The following is a 19,451-nucleotide window of genomic DNA, read 5'->3' as shown; positions in this document are numbered from 1 at the left end:
TCGCCTGCACAACAATGTAGGTACACATAACACCACCGAACTGTGCATTTAAAGAAGGGTTAAGATGTTAAATTTCATATTCTCTGGATTTTACCATAACTAAACATTCAACAAACAAACCAGTGAACCCTTCAGAAATTTTCTATTCTTCTTGAGACAAGGACAAAACTCCTGACACAGCCTAGAAAATACTGACCCACCCTTCCGCCTCTGCTGTATACCACTTTCCCTTAGTCTCTCCATTACTCCTTTCCTTTCCTCCCACACACCAAAGGTGTTCTGCACTTTCTAGTCTTCACAGAGGATCACCGGCCCTGGAACAGTCGTCCTCTTCGCGCCCCTCCTCGTTTAGTATCTGCTCATGCGTTAGTCTCAGCGTTAATGCTTCTTCAGAGGAGCCTTCCCTGACCACCCTGGACTGAGTTGCTGTTTTCCTCTACGCCCTCTCGGCATCATGGTCCTCCCGCCAGGCATCAGTGATAAAGTTACCTGTGTTATCATCTGGTCAATGTCTGTTCTCACCACCCAACCATCCCCGGGCGCTGACTCACTTTGCCTTCCTGCCCAGAGGCATGCCGGACGGTCTTGTCCTGCCTGCCACACAGTAGGCACTGAATGAGCCTCTGCTGAAGGAGTGTTGGAAGCGACTGGCCCACAAGTTCAGGATTGATCCAGATGAGTCACCATCTGGTGAACCGCAGAACAGCGACATTACAAAAGTAGCCTGTGTAAACAGCACTCCAGTGTTTACAAGTGATGAAGGTGGATGGTGCAAATTAAGGACGTGCTCAGGAACTGTGGCTCCTTGGCAAAATTTTAACAAGTATGATTAAAAGAGTAACTGCAGACCCTGAGAAGAGAAGGCTATAATCACAGGGTGCTAGCACAAGTCCATGCCGTCCAGAAGGCAGAATAATGCTGTCCCCCTCCCCCATGTTTCCCCACCCTAATCCCTGGAACCTGTGAATATGTTAGGTTATGCTGCACGAGGAAATTAAAAGTTGCTCTTCAGGAGACTTTAAAATAAAGAGATTGGGGCACCTGGGTGGCTCTGTCATTAAGTGTCTGCCTTCAGCTCAGGTCATGATCCCAGGGTTTGGGGATCCCGTATTGGGCTCCCTCCTAGGTGGGAAGCCTGCTTCTCCCTCTCCCACTCCCTCTGCTTGTGTCCTCTCCCCAACCCCCCGTCAAATAAATAAATAAAATCTTTAAAAATAAATAAATAAATAAATAGATAGATTACCCTGGCCTGCATGGGTGGGCATAAGGTAATCCCAGGGCCTCTGAAATGTGCAGGAGAGAGGCAGGAGGTCAGATGGAGGAGAGAGCCTGGAGATGCCTCCTTACAGCTTCTGAAGACAGAGGAAGGGCCACAAGCCAAGGAATGCAGGCAGTCTCCAGAAGCTAGGAAAGGGAAAAGAACAGATTCTCCCTCAGAGCCTCTGGGAAGAGTGCAGGATTGCCAAGGCCTTGATTTCAGCCTAATGAGACCTGATTCTGGGCTTCTCCCTTCCTGAACTGCAACAATAAATCTGTATTATTTTAAGCCAGGTGGTTTGCAGTGGCAACAGGAAACTAAGCTACTATGGCTGAGCCATGAAAGATCCACTTCCTCTCCTTCCTTGCCCCAGCTCCTGACTTAGCAAATCAGAACAGAGTCAATAAATATCTTGGGCCGCTTGGGTGGCTCAGTGGGTTAAGCCTCTGCCTTCGGCTCAGGTCATGATCTCAGGGTCCTGGGATTGAGCCCCGCATCGGGCTGTCTGCTCGCTGGGGAGCCTGCTTCCCTTCCTCTCTCTCTCTGCCTACTTGTGATCTGTCAAATAAATAAATAAAACCTTAAAATAAATAAATAAATACCTCTGTTCTTTCCCTCAAAACACCTGATCATGTCTTTTATGATATCCTAAGACTGAGAAACAGGCACCCAATGCAAAGTCAATGAAAACTCTGACGTGCCCGTGCCCCAGAAGTGCTGATAAATGGAACAAGGTCAACCACCTTGGAAGGTTTTGACCAACATACTATGAGGGTCTGGTCATTCCCATGCTTCAGTGCTGTATTACGTAGAGCAGGGACCCTTAACTTCGGGTTCCTGGACCCCTTGGGGCTTCAAGAGGTATCTGAACCTTCGAAAACTTACTGAAAATATTCTGTATTATCTACATCAATACAAAATTTTTTGGCCAAAAGCTCCATGGCTTTCATTACAGTCTTAAAGGGGCTCCATAAGCCCAGAAGGTTGAGACCTGACTTAGATCCTGAAAGTAGGCTCATCACATTCACTACAGACACAAGGCCACTGGGAAGAGGAAAGACGGTGGGTGACAATTCAGGACTCAGAGAGTATCTGGAAAGGCTGAGAGAATAGACTGCGGCTGGTAAAGATAAAATCACTTAGCTCAGGGCAGCAACTGACAAAGACTTAGAAGGTTTAATCAACGGTAAGCTCAGTATGAGTCAGTGATTAACGCTACCAAAATAACTTATAGGATTCTAGGCAGGTGTCCAGCACTATGGAAAAAAGCAGCTCTGCTTTCTTCTGCTTTGGTGAAACCAAATGCACGCCTATGTCCAGTCGGGTTTCTTCTGTATTCATTCCCTGGGGCTGTCCTAACAAATGACCACATACTTGGAGGCTTCAAACAAGAAACGGATTGTGTGGCAGTTCTGGAGGCCAGAAGTTGAAATCAAAGAGTCAGCAGGGTTGGCTTCTTCTGGAGGCTGAAGGGAGAAACAGTCGCACGTCTCTCTCCCAGCTTCTGGGGCTCAACAGCAACCCTTGGCGTGTGCTGACCGTGGCAGGGTAACTGTGACCTCTGCTTCCCTCTCTCTTCCTGTGGCCTTTTTCCCTCTGTGCCTCTGGGAATCCTCTCCTTTCCTTATAAGGACACCCACATTGGATTTAGGGCCCACCCTAAGCTACTGTGATCTTATCTCCATCCTTAACTACTTACATTTGTCAAGATCCTATTTCCAAATAAGGTCACTCTCTGAGATTCCAGGTGGATATGAACTTTGATGGGACACTACTCAGCCCACTGGAGTGGAGTGCCCACAGACAAGCGCATTCTGATGTTTACGGCACCACATACTTAAGAATGGCCCAAAGAAACAGGGATAGAAAGCCCAAGGGTTAGAGGGCTTGAGTCAAACAAGGGAATCAACTACTGCCTACAAATATTTGAACGAATTTTTTCCCCCAGGTGAAAAACTCCCTCACACTGTTTTCCAGAGCTGAATTGCACGCGGGAGCACTATCACCAGACAGGAATGCTGAAGCTTTGGAGGGGTGGCTAGACTTGAGAATCACTGACAGCCACTGAGCTCTGACATTCAGTAATTCTTCTCCCGTGTCTCTGTCTGCCCCTTTAATTGGCCATTATACAGAACCAAAGAACTGGAAAGCTCCAGCGTATGGTGGAGGCAAGCACCTTACCCGGGAGGAGGAAGTGGAGGTGGGTGGGACAGCAGCCAGGAGGTAACACATTGTGAAGAGAACTCTGGAGCTCCAGGAAGTAAAGAATGGGGAGCAGCGGCTAGCAGAGTGGTGGGAGCGAAGGGAGTCCCCCACAGCAAGGGGTCCACCCTGCCATTCTAAGGACAATGAGAAGACGCTGAAGGGGGTTAAGCAGGGAGTGTTACGATTTCATGTGGAGGCTTCAGGATGATTCTGGCTGCTGTAGGGAGAAAACATTGATGGGAGTTCAGAGAAGAGGCAGAGAGACCAGGAAAGGGCAAGAGGGGAGAGTTGCCTACACTGAGGCAGCAGGAGGGAGAATGGCAAGCTACAAAGAGATGCATATTCCGTAGTCCTGCCTGTGGAGGAAAGACCAGACGTGGCATGTGAGGGAAGGCAACAAGGATGACTCCTAGATGCTTTTAAATATTAAGAGCGGACAGTGATGTCATTTACAGGGATGGGGGAGACCGGGGAGCAGGGGGAGCAGACAGGAAGGCAAAAAAATGTGTCAAAAACTCCATCTGAGGCTCTTCAATCCGGAGAGGTCCTCGAGACATTTAAGTCGAAGATACCAAGCAGGTGGAGTTGAATGTGTGACTCAAGGGCTCAGAAGAGATGACCAGGCTGAAGGTAAAGGGGAGGAGACGACAGCAGGTGTTGGAGAGAGAGAAACTTGTTGCCTCAGAGAGTTGTCTCACTTCTTTAAAAGAAAATGTTTTGGAGGGCACCTGGCTGGTTCGGAAGAGTGTGTTGAGTCTTGATCTTGGGGTCGTGAGTTTGAGCCCACAATGGGTGTAGAGACTGAATGAGTAAAAAAACTTAAAAAAGAAAATGTTTTTTGGATTACTGAACATTGTGTGTCTATTTGTTTTTGCTTAAATTTGATGTTCTCAACCTTGGTCAACTGGGTTGTTCAGATTTTCTCCGGCAATGTCCAGCTGCGTGGCAACAGGAAGCGCGAAGACAAATGATACGTGGCTCACCCAGGATGGTGACTTTGCCAAGTTGAGTGTGGCACGGAATAGAGGAAAAAGGAGCGATTATAATGAAGATCACGGATTCGACATCAAGTAAGGAGAGAAGTGAGAAGCCCAGAGGGGGCTGAGAGAACTCCAGCGGGGGCCAAGAGACAGGGTCATCCTATGCTCAGTCAAGGCTGAGGCCTTATCACCACTGACTGAGGAGGAAGGGAGCTGCCAGGGAAAAGGGAAACCCGAGGAGCCAACGTAGTAGTTATTCCAATAGCTTCCTCTAGGGTCTCCAGACGTAGTGCTGCTTATGAAATAAAATCAGGTAAGTCGATGGGAGCGTTTCCTGATTTCAGAGTCTGTCAGTGCCAACTAGGCAGGACTGCTCTGGAGACAGTGCTTAGTTTCTGCAAAACCCTACATTCTCCACCAGGGCCCTGGAGTTGCAGAAGGCCACGGATGCTGGGAAAGCAGGGAGCTTCAGCAAGGGGAAAAGGGATGGGAGCAGAATTCACTTAAAGTGTGGAAAGGCGGGTGGTGCAGGGCACCTGGCTCAGTCGTTAAGTGTCTGCCTTCGGCTTGGGTCATGATCCCGGGGTTCTGGGATCGAGCCCCACATTGGGCTTCTGCTCAGCGGGGAGACTGCTTCCCCTTCCCTCTCTTCCTGCCTCTCTGCCTACTTGTGATCTCTCTCTCTCTGTGTCAAGTGGATAAATAAAATCTTAAAAAAAAAAAAAGTGTGGAAAGGGGAAAGAGCAGGATCTCAGTGTCCAACGCAGCCAAGGCAAATTCGCCCAGTGGCATACAGAGAAGGGCTCTTGCCCCATTCACTCCAGAGCCCCAAGTCCCAAAAGGCATCCACTTTTAACTTCTGTCTGTAGTTCTTCTGGTGGTTACCCTCCACAGTTCCAAAAAGGCTTACGGCCATTATTTCACCATTAGACACTGTTGATTTATGAGGTCACAAATCAAGATTCTGCTCACTGAGGTGTCACCATCTTTCCTCTCTCCTGATTCTGTTAGTTCCTGATTCTCCTCTGTGGTTAAACCCTCCTGGCTGCTGCAGCTACAGATGCCCTCCGGAAGGCTCACTTTGTGTGGAGAGATGAAGACACTGGCCCTCACCCGTCCCTGACACGTCTTTTCTCTTCCGTTTATAGTGTATATTCTTTTTTTTAAAGATTTTATTTATTTATTTAACAGAAAGATAGAGTATACAAGTAGGCAGAGCAGCAGGCAGAGGGAGAAGGAGAAGAAGGCTCCCCACTGAGCAGAGAACCCGATGTGGGGCTCGATCCCAGAACCCGGGATCATTACCCAAGCCGAAGGTAGACACTTAACGACTGAGCCACCCAGGCGCACCTATAGTGGTATATTCTTAAGGTTGGTAATGCTTACTTTCTGTTCTACAAGTCACAGACCCTTCTATGCTTTAACTGCAGACTGATTAAACAGTGAAAACCAACAAAACCACTGAAGCATTAATATTGTCATTACAGAAGTGTTACAGAACAGCTGGGCCCTGTGCTAAGATTCCACTTCTCTTTCTAGGATCTGCTAATCGCTCGAAATCATGTCACATTTTACTTGTTTCCCATTTGGATCAAGTATTCTTGGTATTGGAGTTCCTTTTTTCTTACTAGGGAAAAACATGCCCTTTTCAATAGACATCTGGTATCTCCTAGTTTCCTACTCTTTCTGAACGTGGCTTGGAATTCATTCCATTCTCCTTGAAGCTAGGCAACAACAAACAGAAAACCAACCTGTTGACACAGACTTGTCCCCTCGGGAACTAGGACTTTTCCCCTATGAAGGTTTTGTACTGAAAATTAACAGTTTCAAAAAGAGAGAAAAGAAAATGAGAAATGTCACCCACAATCCAATCAATATAACACAACCGGTTTTATTTTTGCACATTACTTTGAGCCCTTGTCCACTGTAAACAAACTTAACATAGTCACAGCTCAATCACTGTACATTTATTTTTATAGGATATACGCAACTTTCACAATCCCCTTTAATGGCTGTGTAACATTCCGCTGAGTAGATAGATCATAATTTATTAAACCCACTTGGGAAGCAGTACAAAAAAGTGGTTGGAGTGTAGATGCAGCGGCCAGACAAACCCACATCACATCCCAGCTCTGCTGAACCCCTACGGCCACATGGCTGGTAGGCTCCCTTACCGGCTTCAACCCTTCCTTCCAGTGCTCACGACCCAACACCAACAGCCTACTATGTGCCAGGTCCCACACTAAGCACCGAACAGACAAGAGTGGACACACGAACTGCACCCCTGCCCACAGAAACCAACCAACCAGATGCATAATTCCCCATCACAGAGAGTGCGCTGAAGATAAAAAAGACACCAAGCAAGAGACTGAAGAACCCTGAATTCCCCAAACCCATAACCAACTAGGGCTGTTATTAAAGGCCAGTCCACGTACAGTTCTGGCACAGCTCAGTCCAGTGTGGGACATGCCATGTGTTAACTGCACGTCTCTGCCCGGGATACATGGATGGCACCAGAGCACAACCCTCGCTCAGCAGCAGCGCACTGCTCTCCTTCCTATCAGTGGAAACCCTCCACTTGGTCAAGTTTGAGTTCGTGACTAGAGGTCTGACATGGGTTTGGTCTGCATCCGTTTCTCTTCTCATCGTGTTCTTTCTTTTTCCCTCCTTGAACGGTACATCCTCATCTGCAACTCTACCATTTGTTCCATTTCCGGGCCTGTTGCTATGGATTGTTTTGTCTGTTTCTTAGCACGTCTGGTCATTTCTGACTGGATATTGGTCTTGGATATTTTTATGTTTTTGGGACCCAGATGGCGTTGCATCCCTTTAACTACTGTCAGGCTTTGTTCTGGACCAGTTGCTGGGAATCAGTCTGACCCTTTGAAAGTGTGCTTTTAAGCTGTGTTAGGCTTTTATTTAGGGCTAACGTGGCATTGCTCCATGCCCTGTGCATTAGAGGGTCTCCCTACACGGCTAACAAGAATATGAACTATTCTCAGCCTCATGGGAACTCCGAGAGTTCTTCTGTCTGCTAATCTCTGACAGCTCTTCATAAAATGTACAGATCAGTACTCAACAAAAGACCTGAGAGGACCCACTGTGGCTCTCCAGAGCTCACTCTGTGCAGCTTCCTCCTCTCTCATGCTTTCCCTCCTTGCATATCCAAGCCCATTCCAACCCCGTGGCCTCCCTGAGTTCTGAACTCTGTCTCAGCAACTCAAGGAGCCCACCGGGTTCCTTCTGGATTCCCTTTGCTTGCCCTGCAACATGGAAACCCTCCAGGCTGGAGGCTGGGGCAGTCAAACGGCTCCATTGTTTATTTCCTTTCTCTCAGGGATCACTGTCTTGTACTCTTTGTTGACCTATTTCTAAAACTGCTGTTTCATAACTTTGTCCGGCTTTCTAGTCATTTTAGGTAGGGAAGTAAACCCAGTCCCTTTTACCGGCTGGAAAGAGAACTGATCAAGGTTGACTTCAAATTCCACATTTTCAACGAAACCATTCCAGACTACATGTCCAAATCATTTTCCGTTTCTCTGGTCTTCATGCCATTTACACTGCAGCACACTAACAGAGGCCCTACGGTATACCCTGTCCATCACCCCCAAGCCCCACCTTCCTACAGAGCCTGCCATCAGTTTCACTACCAGACCAAACAGCACAGGACAAAATGCAATCCTATAATCCAGTGGCTTGCTAGTGCCAGGCACAGTCCTAGGTGCTGGGCTGAAACAAAGACGCCATTGTCCCTAACTGCCAGGAGTCATAGTCTGGGGCAATTTAGGAATCAAGCCCTCATCCATAAATCCATAACATAGTTTTTCATGGGAAAAACTAAGGTATAAACGATCTTTTAGAAAACAGATTGTCAAACATTTTCTTAAAGGGCCAGGGACTAAGCTCTTTAGGCTTCCAGGCCACGGACACTCCTGTCACAACCACCCAGTTCAAAAGCCACCCCAGACACGTGACCAAAGGGCCACAGCCATCTTCCATAATCTGTTCACAGGAACAGGTGGCTGTCGTCTGCCGAACCCTGCTTCTGAAAAATGTCCATGGGGGAAGACAGACTGCTCCACCTTCCACAATGGCAGGTGCTGGTGGTGTTGCCCAGACAAAGCTGGTCTCAACATGAACGCTGAGCTCCCCCAGACAGGAAGTGCACACCGTGCCTTCTGCACATACTGTAGGATGCGTGGGACACAAGCACAGAGTAGGCGCTTCTTCTTTCTTTTTTTTTAAGATTTTTATTTATTTGAGAGAGAGAGATGGCGACAGAGATAACAACAGAGTGCACACAAGCAGGGAAGAGAGGGGGGAAGCGGGGTCCCCACTGAGCAGGGAGCGTGATGTGGGACTCGATCCCAGGACTCCAGGATCATGACCTGAGCCAAAGGCAGATGCCTAACCCACTGAGCCACCCAGGCGCCCCAGAGTAGGTACTTAAGTACTTTTGTAATTATGCCATTTTGCTTTTGAGTTCCCTTTGTTTAATTCAAAACTGCTTCCAACAATGGATACCACCTTACACCAGTTAGAATGGTCACAATTAACAAGACAGTGAACAACAAGTGTTGGAGAGGATGTGGAGAAAGGGGAATGCTCTTACACCGTTGGTGGGAATGCAAGTTGGTGCAGCCACTTTGGAAAACTGTGGAGATTCCTTAAGAAATTAAAAATAGAGCTACCCCCTGACCCTGCAATTGCACTACTGGGTATTTACCCCAAAGATACAGATGCAGTGAAGAGAAAGGCCATCCTGTACCCCAATGTTCATAGCAGCAATGGCCACAGCCGCCACTGTGGAAAGAGCCAAGATGCCCTTCAACAGATGAATGGATAAGGAAGACATGGTCTATATATACAATGGAATATTACTCAGCCGTCAGTAAGGATGAATACCCAACTTTTGTATCAACAAGGATGGGACTGGAAGAGATTATGCTGAGTGAAATAAGTCAAGCAGTCAGTCAATTATCATATGGTTTCACTTATTTGTGGAGCATAAGGAATAACACGGAGGACATTGGGAGATGGAGAGGAGAAGGGAATTGGGGGACATTGGAGAGGGAGACGAACCCTGAGAGACTGTGGACTCTGAGAAACAAACTGAGGGTTTTGGAGAGGAGGTGGGTGAGGGATTGGGAGGGCCTGGTGGTGGGTATTAAGGAGGGCACATACTGCATGGAGCACTGGGTGTGATGCATAAACAATGAATCTTAAAACACTGAAAAAATAAAATTAAAACAACAACAACAAAAAATGCTTCCAACAGTAAAAAAAAAAAGCTACACAATTTATAGAAAATAATGTCTCCTGTGTAAGATATTCTAAAGATGATAAAACATACAAATGTTGATGTTCTTGAAAAGTAGTTTCATTTTGTAAACAAGTCAAGACTGTTAAATACTCAAAAGAATCAGCTCTGAGGATTACCCATTCATCCCCCAGACGCCACGGATGTGGCCTAAATCACACTGGACTTTCTCTCTGGAGAATTATCTAAAGAGAGAGTTCATAAGACGAGCACATAAAAAAGAACTGCCTCAAAATAACTTTCAATTGTCGTCAAAATTCAAATCTATCTACAAAAGACATAGATTTGTTACCCTGCACATCTTTTTTTAAATTGTTCAATCGAAAAGATAACTTACAAGACAAATTCTAGAAGTGTTTCAATATCTGTTTTTATTGCTAAACAGGACTTGTGTGGATATGTGTACACACAGGAGGACGTGTGACTGGTTTGAGGAGAACCACGCTCCTTCATAGGTGTATCCTGGCAGGTTCTTCAAAAAGATTTGCAGTCACACTTCGATAAAGGTGGGGGAATCTGAGAAGTCATTTCATCTGACCTTCAAAGGAAGGATTTTTCTTTTATAACGTTCAAAACAATGCTCTGTGTTCTGTCCATTTTTAAAACTCATGTGTAGAACTAAATATAAACGAGAGGTGGGCCTGGCCTCTATGAAGCAGGACCAGTGCTGGCCAGGATCCAGATGCTCAGATACACAGAGACTAGAGACAGCCCCTCCCGAGAAAGGCAACTAAGCCTTATCTCCCTTTAACACCCTTCAATGCGGCTGACTTTTTTTTTTTTTTTTTAAACTAGAATTCAGGACTATTTATTCATGCCCACTAACTTTTTTCTTAGTTTCAATTCATTTAGTTTCAAACCATTCCACACAGTGAGACCCTCAAGGTTCTGAAGGCCAATAATATATCAATTAAACATGCCATGTCTTTATCAGATTCACTGTCACAGCATCAAAGATCTTCACAATGTGAACAGCAGGAGGAAAAACTGAAGGCAGCAAATATGAACAGTACTGATGAGAAGCTTCGCCATTAAGAGAAACAGAGAAATGGAATGGTAGCAGGATGGATATTTGGTGGGAAGGTCAAATGTTTTTTAAAAAATATTCAAATACTGGGGCGCTTGGGTGGCTCAGTGGGTTAAAGTCTCTGCCTTCGGCTCAGGGCACGATCCCAGGGTCCTGGGATCGAGTCCCACTTCGGGCTCTCTGCTCAGCAAGGAGCCTGCTTTCTCCTCTCTCTCTGCCTGCCTCTCTACCTACTTGTGATCTCTGTCAAATAAATAAATAAAATCTTTTAAAAATTTCAAATATTATATGACAATGGATCATCCAAAAGTGAAGGGAAAATACAGTACGTAAAACCATTTTCTAAATATAGGGGCACCTGAGTGGCTCAGTCAGTTAAGCATCTGTCTTCAGCTCATGTCATGATCCCGGCCGGGGTCCTGGATCGAGCCCCATATCAGGCTCCCTGCTTGTAGGGAGTCTGCCTCCCCCTACCCATGCTCTCTCTCAAATACATCTTTAAAAAATTATAAAATTCAATATAAATATAATTTATTGTATATAACTCCTTTATCTGCTTGCTTGGTTATTTATGTTAAAGTCTGGTTTTTAGAACTTCCAGCTCCTTTTGAATTCTCTTTCCTTTCAGAGTCCCTACTCCCAGGATCATACCTATTTTTCCTCTGAATATTTTGAAACCTCTGACTATCTCCAGAAGCCCCTGCCTTTGCCATTATGAATGAATTCCAATATTACATGACTGCTTTCGTCCAAGGCCTATTTCCACATCAATCTCCTTCACTCTTCATCAGAATTTAAAAAACCATGTTCAGGTTTTATGGAATCATTCCACAGAATCACTTTCTTAAACCTAAGTATTTTTTTAAAAATGTTATTGTATCCGTACAGTCAGCAAGACCCCCTTCCCCCCAACAAGCTGAACATTTGTTAAGACTGTTCTCTCAGGCTGTAACATCCAATCCTCAAATTTTCTACGCAAAGCAAAAAGTGGCTGACACCAGATTCTTCCCACCAGCACATCTGCAGACACAATGACATCATCAACACAGGGCCTTCTCCTTCCCACTCCCCCACTCCAGGCTCAGACAAAAAGTTAGTGTGTGCGCACACAGAGCATAGTTACAAAGTCTGCCCCACCACAGGCACGAGCGGCTTTACACTTGCTTCCAGCTCTAAGCTCATCCTTTGAGTAATTTAGTAATAAGAAAGCAAATGGAATCTGCAAATACAAGGCGGGTCGCTTCGAAAGTCCATTTCTAAAAATTAATTCCTTCTCAGTTACAATGTGAAATTCGTTAGCACCAGACAAATGAAATCTCCATTTACAAATGCATTCTATGTAATGACAAAGAATAGATTTTCAAAATGGAACACTTACTGTTTTATAAATTGTAACCTTCCTAAAATGTACTTTGAAAATACCAAAGCACTGAGAAAGAAAAAGCGGCCTACTTATCCTTTAAGGACATAGGGCAAGTAAATTTTGCTCAGGAATTCATATATGCCTAATTGATAGCAACACTACGAAATAAGACAGGTTTCTAATATTTCACCAATCAAGTCATAGACTGAAAATGAGTCACCATGTGAAGCTCTAGGAAAATGTGAAGTTATTTTAGCTTTATGCTCCTTTACTACCAAACACTTATCCTCAAAACGCATTTTCATTAATTTCACATCTAGAGGCTCCTGGCTGGCTTAGGGGTAGAGCATGTGACCCCTGATCTTAGGGTAGTGAATTCAAGCCCCATGTTTGGTACAGAGCCGAAGGAAAGGAAGAAAAGGGAAGGAAGGAAAGGGGAAGGGAAGGAAAGGGAAAGAAAAGGAAGGGAACGGAAGGAAGGAAGGGAAGGGAGATTGATTCACATGTACTGCCCACAGCTGCTTTTGCCAGGAATTCTGTCTCATTACTTTTTCGTTTGTGTGATTTGAATAGCACTTTACTGTCAATACACAGTAAGTCCTCAACAAACATGCTAAGAATTCTCTTCAATTCAAAATGATAAGAGCATAAAGATCACGAGAATTGCAATATTTTTTCTTAAAATACAAAATTTTGAAACTGACTAAATCAAGAATAACCACTTCCTCTCTTTTTCCTGAGATATAATTGATGTAAGCTATTTCTTAAACATGGGTAATTTTTTTTTTTTATATTTTATTTGTTTGACAGAGAGAAATCACAAGTAGGCAGAGAGGCAGGCAGAGAGAGAGGAGCAAGCAGGCTCCCCGCGGAGCAGAGAGCCTGATGCGGGGCTCGATCCCAGGACCCTGGGATCATGACCTGAGCCGAAGGCAGAGGCTTTAACCCACTGAGCCACCCAGGCGCCCCAAACATGGGTAATTTTAACAGGTTTATACCACCATTGTTTTTAAGATACACTCCTAAGTCCCTATTGCAAAAGCAGGAAAATGTCTTGGACTTCGTGATTTACAGGTAAACTGATTTATAAAAGGCCCTTACTAGCGCTTCAGGAAGAAGAGAGATTTTTATCTGTTTTGTTCACTGCTGTTGCCCCTCTGTCTCCCCAGTGGTACAAAGGATTTCAATTAGTATTTGGTGGACTGAAAGCACCTATGTGTGCAGATCCCTTAATAGGAAGTCAGATCCAAACCACCTGTAGGATCTCACCATGCACACCATGAGAACGCAGAGCAATCTCACGTACCAAAAGATGAGCTCCTAGAGGATGGAGAAGGGGAAGGGAAGACAGACACCTAAGGAAGCTGAGCCCAGACTCAGCCTTTACACACTGCCCCAATGTGTTTACTTCGATCGGGTGTCTAAAACCTCACCAATTTAGACATCCATTAGGTTAACAAGTCTGCTCTTTTTAATAACGGAGGAACCATGGGGGCACCTGGGTGGCTCAGTCAGTTAAAATCATCCAGCTCTTGATCTCAACTCAAGTCTTGATCTAAGGGTCATAAATTCAAGCCCAGTGTCCAGCTCCACGCTGGGTGTGGAGCCCACTTCTAAAAAAAAACGCAGGAACCATTTACACTTCTCAAGAGCCTTACTGAGACAAGTGTGTCATCATTCCATTTTGCTGATGAAACTGAGGTCATGCAGCCCATTTACTTTCCTAGTGTCACAAAGTATGTATATGTACAGCCGGGCTCAGAACCTTGAATCCCACAGCGATGCTACCTCCCCAGGGACAAGGGAATGGGGCTAAACCTTCACCCACACATCCGTTGCATGTGAGCTCCCAACACCCTTGTACTCCAACACCTAAAACAAGCTTTCTTAAAGAGGGGGCTTTTGTTTGGGGGTGACAAGCAAGCAACAAATAGTTTTAAAACGTAGAACCCTCTGGAGGCAAGAGTCTAAAAGTGAGGACAGTGGATTTAGGGTGCCAGAGGGAACCAAGCCCCAAAGGAAAACCACAGATTTCAAAACACGGCCCAGGGCCTGCTCTTGCTCCAGAACAGCTTGCCTCTCTCTCTCTCTTCCTCTTCCTCCCCTTCCACGTGACCCTCACGGTTCTCAGCACCAGAAAATAGGCTGCCATTGTTAGTGCCACAGTTTGGCAACACCGTGTGATCCAACTACAGTGACTGGCACAGATCAGGGACACAAATATTTACTAAATGAACCAAAGACCAAAGTTGTTTCAGCACCCGGGCAGGCGGGGACCCTAACTGCCATTTTTAAGGAAGGGAAGACGAGAATGCACTTGAGGCACCTGACTGTTGGTGTACAAGGGAAGTTTTAAGGGGCAGGAGGCACGCACGAGGAGAGGGAGGCGGGCAAGCTACTGCCAAAGCCCCGCAAGATTCTCTGTCCTCCGCCGGTAAACGAACACCTCAGCACACAAACAGATCTCCTAAGAGGCATGATGTTTTAATATTTAAAGTATAAGAACAAACACCATTACCTTATTTAGGCTGCCTTGTTTAGGTCATCTTAACATGAATAGCAGCTTTAAAAAAAAAAAAAAAATCCCCTCTCAGCATTCTCAGGATGAGTGTGGGGGAGAAGATAGCAGACATTTTCCAAAAAGTTGGCAGTGGGGAGGAAAAAAAAAAACAAAAAAAAAACAAAAAACAAAAACCACCCACAGAAAATATCAGAAGAAAGTTCCCTTTAAAACATAGCCAGTGATGTATACGAATATATGTTTTGTACCAAATAATCAGAGGCTGTGTGCTTTTAGGAAGACACGAGGGTAAGCCAAATGGTTTCAAAAACAATTCTTGAAAATTTTATCTATTTGCCCTGCGGTCAGCACCGGTGCCCTGAAGACCTGGCTACCAGTCCTAATCGGTATCAGATTTTCCCTAATGTGAGGTTTCCAGGCGTCGAATTACAGTCAAACTCCTGGGGCAGAGCAGGAGCCAGAAGCAACAGGGAAGATGCCCGTTTTCCTCCTCCACCCCACCCCCCACTTGCCACTTGAGAAAAACGGCACGTTTCCACGTGAGAAAGGGACCTGGTCCCCCGAGGGCCAGCGCCGCGCGAAGTCTGGGGTTTCGGGCGCAAACCTGCGGGTTCGGAGCCGGCAGGGGAACACCTCCTCCGCCAGGAATCAGCGGTGCGCTCCTCCCCCGCCGCCTTTGTCTCAACTGTCCCCGCAAACTCGCAGGCCAATGCCCTCCCGTAAACAGGCCCCCTCCACGAAAAGGATGGTTTTCCGAGTCCTCCGAGAAGAGGCGAGCCCCCCCAGCCGCCCCGGGAGCCCCATCGCCAGCCGCCGAGGAGGCCGGGCTGCACCACGACCGAAGCCGCGGGCCCCGGGGCCGCCGGCCGAGCGGAGCGGCGAGCCCGGCCGGGGTGGGGGCGCCGCATCCGCCGCCCCCGCGCCCCAGCCCGGGGGGTGCGGTCGCCCGCCCCCGCGCCCGGCCTCCGCTCTCCGCCGCCCCGCACTCACCGCCGTGGATGGGCAGCGGCGCCAGCACCTGGCCGCGGACCTCGGCCTTGGGCGAGTCGAGCCCGTAGCGCCCGCGGTCGATGCGGAACGTGAGCGGGGCGCCGCGGCCGGGCTCCTGCACCGTCACGTTGATGAGCGCCGTGTAGTACTCCTGGCTCGCGTTGTCCGCCCGCGCCGGCCACAGGCTGCAGGTCAGCAGAGCGAGCGCGGCGAGCCGGGCCGGGCCCGCCCGCGCCGCGCCGCTCATCGTCCCTCCGGCCGCCGCCGCCGCCGCTGCTCGCGGACCGGGCTCCGGGGCCGGCGCCGAGAGGCGGGGCGGGCGCGGCCGGCGCTGTGGCGGGAGCGCGCGCGCGCGGCCTGCGCGCGACCGGGCACGAGCACGGCCCTCCTCGTCGCCGCGGCCCCGCCGCTCGCCGCCCTCACGTCCGCGGCGCGCCCGCGGGGACGCGCCCATGGGTCCCCGGGCGAGGACGGCGGCTCAGGCCGCGCGCGGTCGTCTCCTCGGGGCCCCTCTGGGGCCGTGGGGACTGGCCCACTCCATTTCCCCGGGGATGGTCCCGCCGAGTCTGGGGCGCCTTGCCTGAGGGCGGGGGGAGGTTTGGGGGGCGGCTCTGGGACGATGCGCCCGAAGGAGGGTCTGTGGGGCACCAAGTCCCCCTAGCCCCAGGGCCGCCTCCGGCGCGCGCTCGCCGCCGCTCGGCCCAGCCCCTCTCCCCCGCGACCGAGCGGCAACGCGCAGGCCTGCGGCGCAGCTCCGCCCCCGCGCGCATGCGTGCGAGACCCTGCCGGCTCCCGCCCGCCTGCACGAGGGTGAGAGCTGCGCGGAGCCCTGTCGGTGAGGCTGGCGTGGTGGGCGCGGGGCCTGGAGCCTGGGAGCTCTCCAAAGGCTGCGGAAAAGTTTGCAACGAGAATGCCAAAGAAAAACAGTTCGAACTTTACAATTAATTAAAACAAGAAGATGTCTAAGAGATTCCACCTTTCAGCCGGTCCGCGGCAAGTCATATAATGGACATCCCGGCGCGCGGGGGAGGGGATGTGGTTTTGCAAAGGGGTGTGGGGGGCCCACAACACCTAGAACTGGAAGGGCACCTGTGTGGTTGAGAAAGCTCTCTACATACGAGACCAAACCTCTGGAGTCCCTGGACAAGGAGCAGATCGTGCGGAGACCTGCCCAGCCTCCAGCACAAATACCTTGCCAGTTAGGCTGTGCACCCTTCTAAAGCATAGACGAAAAGGGGGGGTGCGTCCTGCGTCAGCTGTGGCTGAATCCAGGAGCTTATATAGAGTACCGGGCAGTGTCGTTATTATGGTTCCGAGGTGGAGGAAGGATAGCATCTCCTGACCGGCCAGGCCTGGATCCTCTGAATCCTGTAGTGGGAAGGGGTAGAGTCAACCTCGCCCAACCAAATACACGGAATATCCCAGAAAGAGGCAGCTTCCCAAAGGAAAGCCGAGGCACTGTTTTCAGGAAAAGGGTCTGGATGCAGTGCTGGCTAAAGTATCAGATGTCCGCGGGTGACTCTTAGCAAGAGCCTTTACAATTTCTCCTTCTATATCCTTCCCTTCCGCACTCACTGGGCATTATCTGTCTATGCCCTGGCAGTGTTGAGGCTGGATTGTATTTATTTACTGGTCTCCAGGAAGTCCAGGCCCTAGGCCAAAGTAACCAGGCCCTCTCCCTGGGTCTAGCACTTAAAGATGGATCTACTCTGGCCCTCCTACAGCGGACCCCCTCCTCACAGAGCAAGAAGTTCTTGGAACTGAAGTAGCCCTTGTTCAGGCACCGGAGACATGGAATTCCCTGCCCAGACAGCCCTGGGCCTGGTGGGAGTCTGTCTTGTCTGTTCTGCTTTTCTTACTGGGCATTCCCTGGCCTGCCTGTGCCTGACATTCTCATGCCCCTTTCTCTTTTGCTTTTACATCGGTCTGTCAAAGCATGGGGTACGGAGCGGGATGAGGTCTCCATGCATAGGCTCAGCAGATGCCAGCATCTGGGCAACATCAACACTGCCTTATTTTGGAGTGTAATTGTTTTAATTTTATGGACACCTTTCCTTTAGGGCAAGAGTTTTCTCATGTATAGTGATATAAAGCTACCTTGTAAAAATTGTCATGAAACACACAAAACAAAATTGACATCTTGACCTTTTTCAAGGGTTTAGTGGCATTTGGTATATTCACTTCATTGTGCAACCATCACCACCATCTGTCTCTGGAACTCTTTTCATCTTGTAAAGCTGAATTTCTGTACCCGTTACATAGTAACTTCCCCCAGCCCATGGTCACCACCACTCTACTTTCCATTTCAATGAATTTCACTCCTCGGAGTATACACAGGCAGACATTTATATACATACATATGTGGAGTCACACAGTATTTGACCTTTTGGGGTTGTTTGGTTTGGTTTTTAGTATTTGACGTTTTGTGACTGGATTATTTTACTTCGCATAATATCCTCTAGGTTCATTCACCTTGTAGTGTGCGTCAGTATTTCTTTCCTTTTTAAGGATGAATAGTATTCCATTGTATGTATATACTTTCGTTAACCCATCCGTTGAAGGACACTGGAATTGCTTCTCACTTTTGTCTAGGGTATAGTATGGGTGTATAAATATCTCTTCAAGATCCTGATTTCAATTTTTTTGCATAAATACCCAGAAGAGACATTGCTGGATCATAGGGTAGTTCTACGTTTAATGTTTCGAGTAGCTGCCATACCATTTTCCACAGTGGCTGCAACATTTACCTTCCCACCAGCAGGGCACCAGGGTTCCCATTTCTCCATATCCACATCACACTTTGGACAAAACTACCTTTTAAAACATGAAAGTAAAAAAAATTTTTTTTTATTAAAAATATTAGTAAAAGCACAGGTGGTACTTAGCTACAGCAGGTCTCATGACAGACGTGTGTTGAGGGCCAACTGAGACTCACACTGGTCTGGGAATGAGATGCCCACCAGCTTCCAGGTCCCTCCTCTGTGGGGCTATTTCTCTGACTTCCCAACACATGACTCTCTTTTATCCCTGCTCTCATCTTCCACCTCCTGAGAAATCCCAGGTCACCAGTGAGCCCCATCTGAAATGCCCCTTCTCCTCAGAGAACATCACTCCCAGGGCCACGAACAGGAACAGACTGTGTATAAAGCACGCTGCATGGCATGGGGGTGGGGGAGCTCCAGACATTAGAGTCCAAGCTGGATTCCTTGGGGAGTGTTGGAAACCTCAAAGGATTGTCCAAAATTTAATGTCTCTTCCTCTCCTCCCCCTTCTCCTCTTCTTCTTCCTTTTCTTTATGAAATGGCCCAGGATCCCTCTGGTCCTGGTGAGACACTGATCTTATTTTATTGTTTACAGTTTCCCTTTTATCCCTATCCCTCTCTCCCACTCCCTCCCCACAGGCAACCTTATGAATGCACTTAATGTATATCTTTTCAGTTCTCCCAAAATGTGAGGTATCCTATCTGTACATGTGGTTCTTTATTTTTCAACAGTGTTGGTTATAGATGTCATTCTGGTTCTCACTCTCTTCATCTACCACTATGCTGGTATTTGTATACCTTTTTCTTATATTTATTTATTACATTGTGTGTTGAAATATAACATACCTGTACTAAAGTGCAAAAAAAAAAAATCTTCCCTATACAACTCAACAGATGTTTAGTAACTGAACACAGCTTTGTAACCGCCATTGAGATCAAGGTGGAAAAACCTTACCAGCACCCCTGAAGCTTTCCTGGGCTTCTCAGTCATTAGCACCCCCGTATTCTGACTCCTGTTGCCTGTT

At 47.8% G+C, this 19,451-nt stretch overlaps 1 protein-coding gene across 3 annotated transcripts in view; it reads right to left on the bottom strand.

The window, feature by feature from the left end:
- Positions 1-16,373, bottom strand: part of RNF130 (ring finger protein 130) — a 140,432-nt gene extending 124,059 nt beyond the window's left edge. For 2 of the 3 annotated variants that reach the window (XM_045999150.1, XM_045999153.1), the window contains exon 1: positions 15,665-16,372. In XM_045999150.1, coding sequence (XP_045855106.1) covers positions 15,665-16,118 — 454 coding nt within the window. In that variant the 5' untranslated portion in view covers positions 16,119-16,372. Of the gene's footprint in view, positions 1-15,664 lie in introns of all 3 variants that reach the window. The other variant, XM_045999152.1, reaches the window with a different exon arrangement.
- Positions 16,374-19,451: the final 3,078 nt, after the last annotated feature.

Source organism: Meles meles, chromosome 3 (genome assembly GCF_922984935.1).
Source record: "Meles meles chromosome 3, mMelMel3.1 paternal haplotype, whole genome shotgun sequence".
Taxonomy (NCBI): domain Eukaryota; kingdom Metazoa; phylum Chordata; class Mammalia; order Carnivora; family Mustelidae; genus Meles; species Meles meles.
The sequence above is the reverse complement of the archived record's forward strand: the minus strand, read 5'-3'. Positions and strand labels throughout refer to the sequence as shown.